Raw genomic sequence first — 13,487 nt, forward strand, 5'->3', positions numbered from 1 at the left:
GTTCTCGGTTAGAAGATCATCACGTTACAAAATTGTATTTGCACTTCTGACTGTACATTATCAAGACAAGTTTAAAACTGGATTTGAATGTTCTGAAAATCTTTCTGTAGGAAATTTTTTTTTCAGGTTGGCACACCATAAAACTTCTCCAGGTATTTTACCTCATTTCTCAGCCTTTCAGGGTATACTTATGTGTTAGTGAATGATCGCATGATGAGGTTACTGCTACTTCTACTCCTTCCACTGGCAAATAATTGAGAAGCAACCTTACACCTGGTTATTCTTTAGATTTCTAGAGACATATCCAACTTTAAAAGGCTTTAGTACACAAGCAATATTTTAATATTGAAAAAATAGAAAATCCAATATTTTTAAGGCTCTGAAAAAACCTGAATATCTCTTTAAACAATGTAGAACTAACACAAGAAGGAAAATAACCACAAAGGCCTCTCTTGTGTCTCTCTGTTCTCATCTACATCCCTAGGAACTAGTGTAGGGTGTGACATGTAGCTGTCAAGGACAGGTATTTATTAAATGAGTGAATGAAATTCAGTATTCACATTGGAAGTTTTTGGCTTTTTCTGTACGTGTCTATAGTAGCTCATTAAATATCGTTTGTGTACAAGATGTTCAGTACAAATGACTTTGTTTCCTCATCTATAACATGAGGGTCTGGGCAAAGTGTTTCTGGCAGAAATGTTCTACAGTCTTGTAAACAGCTAACCTTCAGGCTAGGGAAGAGAGTGAGAGCGAACACAGGGATTTCTTAAAACATTAATGGGTAAGCTAAGACCATTAATGTCTGGCTTAGTTCCAAAATGGCCTTGGGCCATGCATGACCATGATTGATGATGACTTTTTAACCTATCTCTCTGAAACTATTTACTGAATTTTGCCATGGGGCTTGCGTGTCACTTGTTTAGCTTTCCTGACAGTATTCCAGAGGAAGTCATTTGTTGGCAAGTACAAAGTCTCTCCCAATTGTGCCAAACAGAATTATTCATTACCATTTTATGGAAAGCCCAAATCATATTTCTAGGAGGACTAAGCACCTGCCAACTCACCGGTTTTTGTTGATATTGACTTTGTTTTCCTCAGTAATCACCAGCATTAACCAAACGTTTTTGGAATTCCAAATGGAGCGTCCTTATGAGTTAAGATCTCCTGAAGAAAGGGAGTGTATTTTTAAAGAAACATGTTTTGTGAGGTCCGTGCTGATTGTTCTGTTTTTGTTTCAAACACTTGTATTATGGTCAAGTTATGAAGAGTAAATGTGTTTTGCCTACTTCTAGCTCTACACTTTCAAATATGGTAACCACTTGTTGCTATTGTTCAGTTGCTCAAATGTGTGTCTGTCTTTTTATACCCCCATGGACTGCAGCATGCCAGGCTTCCCTGTCCTTCACTGACTACTAGCTACGTGTGACGATTTAAATCAATTAAAATTAAATTAAATTAAAATTCTTATTCCTCAGTTGCACTAGCCACATTACAAGAACCCAGTAATTACAAGTGTCAAATGGCTATCTTGCTGGACAAGGACACACAGGTAATACTTTTATCATTGCCAAGAGTTCTTTTGGACCACATTTTCCTAACTTTTTGAATGATACAGAGTAAACAATATTCTGGCTTTTAGAAATTTCTTAGGGCCTAAAGTAGGAAAAGTTTTGGCCAGAGATTTATTTATTCAGAATTTATTTACTGAGTCAAAACAATTCCCCAAGAGGTTATCTTTGTTGTGAAATATTCTTGAAAGTTTATGGCCCCTGCTTCTTACTAGATAGATGATATTGTGGCCCTGGGAGATTACTGAGAAAACCCAAAAGCTCCTTGGAAGCCTTAGGTGCTGCCAGAGAAAGCCAATCTTCTCAGTCACTGTTCATCTTCATTCCAATTAGCCTAAGGACTATATATTAATTATATTAATGTATATCAAAGCACTTTATAAATTCTGGGAAGTTTTGGTACCTTTAATTATTTCTCAGCATTACCCGAACTATTTAGTCCCTAAATGACCAGACCTCCATTGTCTCTTCCAGGCCTAACCTTCATCTGGGATGCATGCAAAAATACTCAAGAACTTTAAACCTATAGGAGAGCGACTCAGTGCTGGCTGCTATATAATCACTACTTCCAAACCACAGAGTTCTATGAAATCACTTTGGGATACCACTGGTACAATACTAATTCAACCAATAATTAAGGAATAGTCAGTGATTAAGTAAAGGCTGTTTCTTTCCTATTCTGCTTATTGGGGTATCCCATGAAAATAAACATTTTTTGGAAGAAAAAATTCTAACTTTAAGGATTTAAAAAAATAAAGAAAAATTACCTTTTAAAAAGATTATAATCTTGATTTCATACAAATATAAAATGAACAAATGTCAAAGATTTTATTTTAGCTCATTAATTAGTAAGAGATCCAGTAACATGTTGCAAACAATTCATGAGAGAATCCAGGAAGCAAATGAATACATAAGTCTATCAAGACTACTGAAATGTGTTTGCTTAATAGATGCAAAACTTGTCACTACCACAGGACAATAAGCAATTGCATTCTAACTGTCCATGTACACTGTGCGTTTTTATAGATGAGAATCATTTGCATCACTATCAAGTCTCTGTAATTTAGAGAGTTGTAAAGTTGTTCAAAGACAATGAATGACCCAAACTCACAGTTAGATAACTTGGAAGGGTATGTTCTAGATAATGCATAATTTTTCACTGAAGACACCCTGTAATCATCCTGGTCCACTTCCAAGCCTTTTATAATTTTTTATGGTAAATTAAATCTCTATAGGTTTTCTCTTTCTCTAGCTCTGGTCCTCTGATTTGCCTGGCCATTTCCCCCTTGTTGGAGAGATATTTGATGGGCTTTCTTTTTGTTTGTTTGTTTGATTCAACAGAACAGGAAAAAGAACATAAATATGTATCTTACAGAAAAATCTAAGTTAAGAGACTATCGAAAAGGGTCCCAGTGGGCTGAATAGCTGAAGGGAGAAGCAAAAGAAAGAAAAAGATGAAAAGATGAAATCATTGATATCATAATTTCATAGATGTTGAATTACAAAATTAAACCTCTTTGTTTCTCTTATTTCCTTGCTTCTGGCCTCTTGGTTTTAGTACACATCTCAATTTAATAACACCTGTGTTTTTAGGAGAAGGGATATTTAAAAAGGAAAAAGGTGTACACGTCTTTTTAAAAATAACACAATAGAATATATTTATTCATTCCATAGCATATTATTCCCTTAATAACCAGAGTTTAAATCTAAGGCTTCTTGTCATCCTTCTGAATTACACTGGGCCATTATTTATCATGCATATGACATGATACTTTACATAATGCATTTTCTGATCAAAAACTTTTAGTGCTTTTCTGATTGAAATGTAATCTTAAGACATTTCAAAGAATAGTGATATGTTTTCTACATTTCCATTTGATGATTTGATTAGTCCGTCACCATACCCCTACCCTCCACATAAGTATATAGCTACTTTTGAAAGTTATCAGGATGATTTTGACAGCTTAGCACCTGAGCAGTAGTCCTTAGGCTTCTCTGGTGGCTCAGACAGTAAAGAGTCTTCCTGTAGTGCAGGAGACCCAGGTACGATCCCTGGGTCAGGAAGGTCTCCTGGAGAAGGAAATGGCAACCTACTCCAGTATTCTTGCCTGGAAAATCCCATGAACAGAGGAGCCTGGCAGACTACAGTTCATAGGGTTGCAAAGAGTCAGACACAACTGAGCAACTTCACTTCAGTAGTCCTTCACAAAGCATGCATAGGTAATTCATCTTTGTTGCTTTGAAAACACTATGATTCATCCTGAGAATTTGGCAAATTCTTCTGCCTTTAATTGTACTGCTTGACATCAAACAGACAGTTCCTTGTATATATCCCAAGGGTAAAAGGTTCATCTGCTAGTACAAATTAACTCTTTGCATATGTCTTCTATTGTTGGGTGGTCTGTAAAAAAAACTTGGTTGTTGTTTTACAAGAAAATCAGTTAGTTCATTTCTCCAGTAATGAATGCTTGCAACACTTATAGTAGTTTACATTTTCCTTTTTATTCTCTTCCGTATATGTGGTCCTCTTTCTTTCTAGTACTGCCATCATACTATAGTCCTTTGAGGGCAATTCTAGATCCAACTTGAAGCAAGGATTTAATTGTGGGAGCCAACATCAGTGGAAATAAGTCAGCTTAGAGAGCAAGGGTAAACAAATAGCCTAAAGTTCACATTTTCCAGGCTATGATGCTTATACAGGTAATGGCAACTTGCCTCTCTGTCTGAGGACCAGCTGGTTTCACTGGACATTGATTAAAAGAATCATTCCAATTTCAGAAAAGTTAAAATTGGGGATAAGAAGAAACACTGTGCATGTTACAGTTGATGAAGCTTGTTAAATTATAGGTTGCTTAAATACATATTGTTTCACAAGGTAATGACTCTTTTTCTGTGTGTGTGTGTGTAACAAATTCTTTGAAAAATTTCCCAGTTTCATTTCTGCTGATCTAGGTTAAACCTGTTTCTTAATCAGGAAACACAGATCTAGAAACGTCAACTTTCTTGTTCCAAATTTCATCAAGTGAGCTAGAACTAACTAAAATTAGAGTAGTAGTTTCCAACCACTCAATACCTTCTCACGGGGGGAAAAAACCTTCATGAATTTAAGTATATACACTTTAAGTGACTGTCTTATTTTCATTTGGAAATGTTTGCTCTTTTATATGATTGTAAGAGGCATTGTTGTTGTGAATTTTTTTGCCCCCATCCCAATATATGTACTTGGTAAAGTAAAAATTTAGCAAACCTAAATTTAGTTCTTTCAGTTAAAAAAATTTACATGCAGAAACCTGAGAATTAATAGGCCAGAGGGCTTCAAGACAATGTTCTTTAAAAAAAAAAAAATTTTTTTATCTTGTACTAGGATATAGCTGATTAACAAAAAAATATTGTTGATAATTTCAGGTATTCTTTGCAGTAGGCAGTTCTCCCTAGTTAAGTCCCATGGCTGTTTCTTGCTAGAGAAAGGACCTTCTTCAGCTATTTATCTCATCTTCTAAAGAACACCTCCCTTGCTTTCTCAACTCAAAATATGAAACCACTTTTTAAATATTTCAAATAATTGGGTTATCAAAAAAGAAATGTTACATATATGAATAATCAGCCTCTCTATAAATAAGACTACTATCTTTTTTTTTATGGTTCTAGCTTTGGGTTCTGTGATTCCTCATACTTCAATTATAAAATGATTTAGTTCTCTAATCTGTTTCAGTGAAGTGTTTTCTGAAGCAAGATACTCATACATGTGTCCACAACCTACCCTACCAATAGCAATAGGAGGAGAAATGCAAGAATTAACATAGTTTATCCACAGCTCAGCTGCCTTTGCCTTTCCTACCACCACAACACAGTCCACTGTTAGTCTGGTACTGTAGCCCCTTGTTTTTACGAAGAAAGTATTTTATTCGGTAGCTTGAAAATAATCTACAAACTGATGTTCCGTGTGAGAGTAATACATTTTAGAATGCATGGATCGTTGTGATTAATGGTGGGGCCCTGGCATTTTGTAGACGAATGTTAATACAGTAACATTTGGGTATCACCTTTTGCGATTTTTCAAGGTGGTGTACTTGTTTGTTAATGCATCCCGTGTCCAGCCATTGCATTACGCCAGCATTGGTGACAGTGCCACTTTGTCAGGCTGGAAAGACAGTCTCAGACTCAATAAGGAAACACTTTATCAAAGGGAGTAAAAAAATGGAAATGAGCTACTACCTGTGGGCTCAAATTAAATTAGCCTCAACAATGTAGAAGCAGCAGCTACTCTTGCTGTTCCTTCTAATGCAGCTGTGTGGACCTTTAGATCTCATGCTATATTCATTCCACAAATATTTATTGGGCACCTAATATGTGGAATGCATTAGGTGCTTATTCTGATTATCCTAAGATATAAAAGATGAATGTACTTCTATTGTGCCTTCAAAAAGCCTCGGAGAAGAGAGAACACATGTACGGAATTGTCTGTAATAGAAGGAGGCAGTGGTACATGCTGTTGGAGAGGTAGAGATAAAATGTCCCAAGATTTCAGAGAAAGGGGAAATAGCTGTTTTAACTGAAGAACTAGGAGGGTATTCATAAAAGAAAAGGAAGTGGTTAGGAACCCTGATAAGTGGTTAGGATTTGAACATATGGAACCAGGTTGAAGTTGTTCCAGAAAGAAAACTACACAAGCCAGAAACAGGAGAGGGAAATTCTGGGATATGTATTGCAAAAGGGATTCTCACTAGAAATGCAGGATCCAGGAAGGAGAGTAATGGACAGACGGAAATGCTGGCATAGCACAGCGGTGAGTTATGTTCAAGACGAAAGATTTGGGGGTGTAGTCTCCGGGCATAAGGGTGATCCCAAGGTTTTATAAATATAAGAATACCTGTTCATAACAGCACATCAAGACAGTTCATCGGGAGGATATGCAGTTGTTGGAATGAGGAGGACCATAGCCTGGGATTCAGAGAATGGCTGAGGGTTCTTGGGGGAGTCCTTAGGAATGCATTAAAAGGAAGAACTGCCACCATGGTCAGGGGAATGATCATGGGATGATGGCTAGAAGTGTCAGGGATGCAGTATGGGTTAAGTGTTGACCATTCCTTGAACATAAGGGGAAAAGAGATGGGGAGGAGTCAAAGACTTTGACATTGACATTTTAAGGAAATAAAAAAGGGTGGGTTTGATTGATAAGACAAAGATTCCTATTTGAGCCACCTTGAATTTGAAATGCTGGCAAGAGTCAAAGACTAAATATCCCAAGAATGAGTTGCAATGCACATTGGAAATGAAGATAAAAATAAAGCCAGAGCTAGAATTTTACTTATTTGGGAATAATATGAATAGGAACAATAGTTAAAGTCCTTTTTTGTTTTGAGAGACATTAACCAGCAGGAACAAGAATAGCATTACATGGGAGAGGGTCAGGAACAGATCCACAGAGTATACCTACTTGATAGAAGGGGAAAAGGAAATCTTCCCCTCTCCTCTGGAAAAAAAAAACAAAACACTCAGGAGGAGTCAGAAGCAGCAGAGATGAAGGGGACCAGGGACCAAGGGTAGAGTAGGTGGGATCACAATAGCTGGATCAGGCTAGCAGAGTTCATTTTGCTTGCACATGATCTTGCCTTCAAAAGAAGGAAAAATCACTTAACTATAGATCAGATGTCTGTTTCCAGAGGAGGGTTCGTTAAATCTTTATTAAGGAGTTTCCTGATATCACTTGCTTCTTCTAGAGAATTTCTAATTTATTAGAATTTCTAATTCTCTAGCAGAACATGTAAATCAGTGTCCTGCTGCTCACTCCCCTGGGAAGAGCCCTGTCTCACAAACATATGGCTGGTCTTTCCAGGAATCCTCTAGAAGTTTGAAGGGACATGATAGGTTTGGACATTTTTTCCCCCAGTAAGGCAATGTTGCGGAGCTGTGGGTCCATTCTCCAATGGACCATCTGCTGTAGATCAGGGATTCCTATAACGCAAGGCCAGCAAATACCCTGGCCAGTGAATATAATGTTCTGTTCCCCATGCATGCATTTCTTGAGGAGATAATTTACCCTTCACCTGATTCTTAAAAGTATATCTTTTCTTAAAAAGATAAGAAGCACTGTAATAGATCATGCAGTGTTGCACAATGATGTGAGTTCCTTGAAGACAAGAGCCGGTCCTTATAAATTTTGGTATCTTCCTGATACCTCTGTCAGTCTTGGCTGAATGACTGGGTAATGGTGCTGCATTCAGTGAGCCAGAACTAATGATAAAATGCTCATTTTGTCTCTACAATCTCTTGCTTGACTTAGCAATTATACAAGCCTAAGAAACATATTTTCTAATAATTTTCTAGTGTCCTTTACTAGTATAACTTTTAGCATAAAATAAGTGCTTCAAACATACACACTGTCTCATTTCTTTCTTTAATAAGTGTGCAGAGTAAGGATTGGTATCTTCATGTAATGAATGAGGAAGCCAAGACACAGAATGCATGTGACTTGTCATAAGCCATATGTTTATTATCTCATGGTACATACATTAGTCCTGGAGAAGGGAATGTCTATACACTCCAGTATTCTTGCCTGGAGAATTCCACAGACAGAGGAGCCTGGTGGGCTACAGTCTGTGGGGTTGCAAAGAATTGGGATATGACTGAGCAACCAACATGCACACACTCATATACATTAGTAAACAAAAATGTCTACCAATGCAATAGACTTGGCCAGACTTCCTGAAATATTTATTGGTTGGCAATAGGTTTTGCTTTTATATGAATGAAGGCTCTTTATTAGCTTAAAATATAACACTCATGTTAAACGCAGTTATTTCCCAATAGTTGTGTTATTGAATGACAGATACTACTATCATATAGTGACTGTAATTTCTTGGTCTTGTACTAGATAACATTAAATGAAAACAATGTGTCTTTGCTGGGTAGAGTGAAGATGGCACATCAGATAGCACTACAGTGTCATGATGAAGAGCATGGGCTTTTGAACCCCATTTAGATTTCAGACTTCCCCTAAATATCATTATATCTTAAGTATTAAATACCAGATATATTTTAAGTCCTCTTTCACCTTCAGAGAGTACGTGCTAAATTTCTTCCATCTGAAACTAGAGAGGAAACTCATATCTTCTACTTTGCTTTTCACTGGAGAGGACGGAGGAAAAGAGAATGCCACAGCAGCCTCTATGGTGGCCGAAGTCTGTGGACCAGCAGGGCAGCTGTGCCCTGGCATCTGGCTTCTGTCTGGATGCTGTTCCCACGGCAGACTCTGTTCTGCAACCATGCCCTTCATCTCCCACCAGTAGCCATTCTCAGCCTCCTCACTGCATGGGTTGTGAGAGTTCATATTTACCTACGGGCTGAACGTTATCTTCCGAAACAAGCAAGAACTATTCAAACCTTACTACAAAGTGTGTGGGCTTCCCTGGTGGCTCAGCTGGTAAAGAATCTGTCTGCAATGCAGAAGACTCTGGTTCAGTTCCTGCATCAGGAAGATGCCCTGGAAAAAGGATAGGCTACCCACTCCAATATTCATGAGGTTCCCTGGTGGCTCAGATGGTAAAGAATCCACCTGCAATGTGGGATACCCAGGTTCTGATCCCTGGGATGGGAAGATCCCCTGGAGGAGGGCATGGCAACCCACTCCAATAGTCTTGCCGAAGTGTGTGTGGGGATGGGTGCGGGGGTGGGAAGGTTTGGAACTTCTCAGACAAAAAGCTGATGCCTGAAACTTAACCTTAAAATGTGAAGGATTTGCAAAATGACTAGGCAAAGTTCTCTGAAATTGATCAGAAATATTACAGGACTGGTTAAGGCATTCTGACTCAAAAACCTGTAGGAAGCATGCTGCTCTTAGATTAAATGTGTGTTCACTCTGTTAACTAAGTAATGGGGACTGTTTTGCATCATACTAATTAAAATACTCCTTGGAAGGAAAGTTATGACCAACCTAGAAGCATATTGAAAAGCAGAGACATTATTTGACAACAAAGGTCCGTCTAGTCAAGGCTATGGTTTTTCCACTGGTCATGTATGGATGTGAGAGTTTGACTATAAAGAAAGCTGAGTGCAGAAGAATTGATGCTTTTGAACTATGGTATTGGAGAAGACTCTTGAGAGTCCCTTGGACTGCAGGGAGATCCAACCAGTCCATCCTAAAGGAAATCAGTCCTGAATATTCATTGGAAGGACTGATGCTGAAGCTGAAACTCCAATATTTTGGCCACCTGATGCAGAGCTAACTCATTTGAAAAGACCCTGATGCTGGGAAAGATTGAGGGAAGGAGGAGATGAGGACAACAGAGGATGAGATGGTTGGATGGACACGGGTTTGGGTGGGCTCCGGGAGTTGGTGATGGACAGGGAGGCCTGGCGTGCTGCGGTGTTGGGGTCCTATAATGGACTGGGGTCTGGTGGTCCAGAGTCGACGATAAGAAAATGAAAGAGAGAAAGATAGATAGAAAAGGAAAGAGAGAGAGAGAAAGACACAGGGGCCCAAGCCTCTGATGGAGGAAGGGTGCTTTAATGATCTTTCTGTGAGTATATATATGCTGTGTTATAAGAAATTTCTTTTGACAATGACAAAGATCAGAAGACCAAACATACAGCAACCATTACCAAGGGAACAAGGGAATAATAATAACCACAAGGTCAGGAGACAAACCATATCTCAAGAAAGAAGATAGAGACTAACTAGTTTTGCCTAAGGAGAATGTTTACTGAAGGAGACCCAAGCCTGTCTCATTCCATGACCTCTGTTCTGGGAGCAGCTTGCTGTTCCACTTGATAAGGAACAGAGGTTTTATGAGAAACAGCACGTAGGAATCCTCCTGTTAAACATTCCCTGACAATTTGAGGATTCATGAGAAACAGCACGTAGAAATCCTCCTGTTAAGCATCCCCTGATACTGCAGTTCATGGGGTCGCAAAGAGTCGGACATGACTGAGTGACTGAACTGAACTGAATTAAAATACAATTTTCCAAATGTGTTTGCTCACTACCACTTTACTTGTTTTAATGATAATTTTTTTTTAATATCAAGAACAAGGAAGCTACTTAATTGTTTGTATAGGTAGTTTAGCTTCCAGATGCCTACAATGACAGACAAAGTGTCAGAATACGGGGAAAGAGGGAATCCTGTTTCCAGTGTGTGCCAGTCAGGCTCTTTGTGGGGAGACAGGGCATGTGGAACACTAAGAGGCAAGAATGTCATTCTAAGATACCTGGGCGCTGACACTGCCTTCTCTTCCCAAGAGAAAATGGTTCAAGGACCAGATGAGCTTGATATTTTGAATAGTTATTTAAATAGAATCACTAGTTTACTGGTGTAAGCTGCAATAGTCCTATAAGCCTGGGTATGAAAGGATAGTGTTGCTGGAGCGAGGCTCCTCCCTGCACAGAGATGGGCACCGAGGACAGCAGCCTCCTAGAAACTGATGCCTAAGGAAAACCACACAGGATCTGCCACATCTGCTTTTTCTCAGGGTTACCACTTCCTATGGTTTCAGCAGCTTGGGATGAGTAAACTGGGACTCCTGGCAGCTGTGTGTCTGATATCTCCTCACTAGTTGGTAACCCAGTTGGTACATTAATTTCATGTAAAAATGTTAGTCACTCACTCGTGTCTGATTCTTTGTGACCCCGTGGACTGCCAGGGGAGTAGTAGCCCTAGTAGATTGCCAGGCTCCTCTGTCCATGAGTATTCTCCAGGCAAGAATACTGGAGTGGGTAGCCATTCCCTTCTCCAGGGGATCTTCCCAATCTGGGGACTGAACCCAGGTCCGCTGCATTGCAGGCAGATTTTTTACTGTCTGTACCATCAAACTGTAGTAAACAGGTAAAGGGGCATTTGAAAATGCCTAACTTCAGTAACTGATCTTAAACCCGGTAAATGTTTTTTGGTTTTCATTTTGGTTGTCCTGGGCATACATAGTTTAGTGTTAGCTAGAATAAACTGTTTCAAAGTCATGACCAAAATATATATGATGAAAGTGGTAGTAACTCAGTCATGTCTGACTCTGAGACCCCATGGATTGTAGCCAGCCAGACTCCTCTATCCATGGAATTCTCCAGGCAGCAATACTGGAGTGGGTTGCCATTTCCTTCTCCAGGGGGTCTTCCCAACCCTGAGATCAAATCTGGGTCTCTTGCATTGCAGGCAGATTCTTTACCATCCGAGCAACCAAAGAAGCCTCATATATGATGAGGCTGTGAAAACTGATAAATTAGCCTCACCACACATTGTTAAATATGTATCTATATATACTTAACCTCATGAAAATGGTGGAGAAGGCAATGGCACCCCACTCCAGTCCTCTTGCCTGGAAAATCCCATGGACGGAGGAGCCTGGTAGGCTGCAGTCCATGGGGTCGCAAAGAGTCAGACACGACTGAGCGACTTCACTTTCACGTTTCACTTTCATGCATTGGAGAAGGAAATGGCAACTCACTCCAGTGTTCTTGCCTGGAGAATCCAGGGCCGGGAGAGGCTGGTGGGCTGCTGTCTATGGGGTCGCCCAGAGTCGGACACGACTGAAACAACTTAGCAGCAGCAGCAGCATGAAGATGGGACCAGGGCTGTCTTGTTCCTGGGAGTATCCTCAGAACTCAGCAGCATTACTTGCTCATTTGACTATTAATTGATTAATAAGATCTTCCAACAAATCCCTCAGTGAGCTTTTGTTATAGAGACAATAACACTGCATGTGTTTAAAAACTTTTGGTTTGCTTTACAGCTTTTCCAAGAAATTATTTTTATTATTATCTTATGGTTCCATTTCTCTGAGATAATAACTGATATGTAAATTATTGTTCTCCAGGCTTGAGATTATTCCGGCATGGCTTTTCTTGGACTCTTCTCTTTGCTGGTTCTGCCAAGTTTGGCTTTAGGGGCCACTTTCACTGATGAAACCATGGCTGAGTTGTCAGTGAATATGTATAACCATCTTCGAACCACTGGGGAGGATGAAAATATTCTCTTCTCTCCATTGAGTGTCACCCTTGCAATGGGAATGTTGGAACTTGGGGCCCAAGGGTCTACCCTGAAAGAAATCCGTCACTCAATGGGATATGACAGCCTGAAAAATGGTAAGTGTGCTTAGGTTTGATTTCTCAAAATAGTTTGCCTTTAGCTTTCAACTCAATTGTGTTGTCTATGTCTGAGGCAGCAGTATTTACACAGGGTAAGAAAGTGGTCTCACTAAGATGGTATGAGTAAGACAAACATTAGGAAACCCAAGAAAGTTCTTTTTCTTAGCTGCATCCCTGGCTGAGTTAATCTAAGGAAATGATATCTTTATTATTATTATTATTGTTATTTAAATAAACTTCACTGTGATTAACAAAAGCAAACATGGTTCTTGCTCTGATGGCATTTCCAATATATAGAGGGAGGCATACATTAATCAATTATCACATAAATAAATGATAAATTACAACTGTTAGGAGTGCTTTAAAGAAAAAAATTATCTAAGAATATCAGAAATTTTTGCTTAAAATCAACTGTATCTTCATTGTTCAACTAGTAACCATGAATTTTTTTGGAATGTTGTATAACACTATCATGCAAATCTTTCATATTGGAGAAAATTTCTAGCCAAAATGTATTTTGTAATCACTTTGCTATGATGTACAATTTCTATTTAATATTTCTAATACACATATGAATTAACTCCTTAAAAACAAGAATTAATACAATTTTGATTGGATTTTCTATTTATAAAGTTAAAAAGTTTACTGAAAGTAAAATTTAAAGGAATGCTTTGATTTTTAAACTAGATAATAAAAATTAATTCATATTTCTGATAATTATAAGACTAAAGTAACCTAAGTACTTTGAAAGAAAACAACTCAAATATCTCTACTTTATAGATAGATAATCAATAAAAACTAAAAATAATATCAGTAATAATGCTAAACTGCAAAAGCTAATTTGA

The 13,487-nt window shown here is 38.6% G+C and overlaps 1 protein-coding gene across 3 annotated transcripts in view; it reads left to right on the forward strand.

The window, feature by feature from the left end:
- Positions 1 to 13,487, forward strand: part of SERPINI1 (serpin family I member 1) — an 80,232-nt gene that overhangs the window by 36,731 nt on the left and 30,014 nt on the right. For all 3 annotated transcript variants that reach the window (XM_081532784.1, XM_081532805.1, XM_081532795.1), the window contains exon 2: positions 12,372 to 12,639. In XM_081532784.1, the coding sequence (XP_081388910.1) occupies positions 12,390 to 12,639 (250 nt within the window). In that variant the 5' untranslated portion in view covers positions 12,372 to 12,389. The remainder of the gene's footprint in view (positions 1 to 12,371; positions 12,640 to 13,487) is intronic.

Source organism: Giraffa tippelskirchi, chromosome 2 (assembly GCF_054371585.1).
Source record: "Giraffa tippelskirchi isolate mGirTip1 chromosome 2, T2T-mGirTip1v1.2.pri, whole genome shotgun sequence".
In the NCBI taxonomy this organism is placed as follows: Eukaryota; Metazoa; Chordata; class Mammalia; order Artiodactyla; family Giraffidae; genus Giraffa; species Giraffa tippelskirchi.